Source organism: Oryx dammah, unplaced genomic scaffold (assembly GCF_014754425.2).
Source record: "Oryx dammah isolate SB20612 unplaced genomic scaffold, SCBI_Odam_1.1 HiC_scaffold_11213, whole genome shotgun sequence".
Taxonomy (NCBI): Eukaryota; Metazoa; Chordata; class Mammalia; order Artiodactyla; family Bovidae; genus Oryx; species Oryx dammah.
Window position 1 is genome coordinate 1 of NW_024080606.1, and position 1,035 is coordinate 1,035.

A 1,035-nucleotide genomic window follows, 5' to 3' on the forward strand; every position below is an offset into this window, starting at 1 on the left:
CATTGGACTCATCCACTCTGTGGCCCAGCTGGCTTTTGTTGTCAACTTACCCTTTTGTGGCCCCAATGAAATGGATAGCTTTTACTGTGATTTTCCTTGGTTCATCAAACTTGCATGCACAGACACGTATAGCCTGGAGTTTCTGGTCACTGCCAACAGTGGCTTCATCTCCATGGGCACCTTCTGTATCCTGATCGTGTCTTACATCTTCATCCTGGTCACGGTTCGCAAACACTCTTCCGGTGGTTCATCCAAGGCCCTTTCTACCCTCTCAGCTCACATCACTGTGGTAGTTTTTTTCTTTGGCCCTTGCATTATTGTCTATGTGTGGCCATTCCCTACCTTACCCATAGATAAATTTTTAGCCATCTTTGATGCTCTTATTACTCCTTTTATGAATCCTATTATCTACACACTTAGAAATAAGGAGATGAAGATGGCAATGAGGAGACTCTTTGGTAAGGTTTTAAGTTTTAAGAAGAGTTTTTTCATGCACAATTCAAGAAATTCAGATTGATCTTGACTATTCTTGGAAATTTTCCTCTTTTAATTACACTTTTCATATATATTTTCAATGTATTTAATGATGTTGTTTGGACTTCCCTGGTGGCTCAGTGGTAAAGAATCTGCCTGTAAGCAGGAGATACGGGTTTGATCCCTGGGTTGGGAAGACGTTTCATAAATCTTTTCAGTGTATTTAAGATTTTCAGTATCCACTGTGAAACCTCTCCTCAGGGATTCTGTTCTGAGCTGGTCAGTTTTTCATAGGGACACTTACTCTAAGGAATCTGAAAATGTTAGGGAGTAGTAAATTCAGCGGGCTTCTCCGGTAGCTCAGCGTTGAGAATCTGCCTGCAATGAAGGAGATGCAGGTTCAATTCCTGAGTTGGGAATATCCACTAGGAGGAGAGCATGGCAACCCATGGACAGAGGGGTCTGGTGGGCTACAGTCCATAGTGTTGCAAAGAGGCGGGCATGACTAAGGTGACTGAACACACACGCACAGTAAATTCAGTCCTGGAATATAACGTCCTT

General features: G+C 42.7%; 1 protein-coding gene across 1 annotated transcript; it reads left to right on the top strand.

Annotated features, from left to right (window-relative positions):
• Positions 1-7: 7 nt before the first annotated feature.
• On the top strand, positions 8-517 carry LOC120861039 (olfactory receptor 4F15-like; the record flags this gene model as incomplete). Its single annotated transcript, XM_040236726.1, has 1 exon — positions 8-517. A coding segment is annotated over one exon (510 nt), but the record flags the coding sequence as incomplete, so codon positions are not given.
• Between the last annotated feature and the right edge of the window lie 518 nt (positions 518-1,035).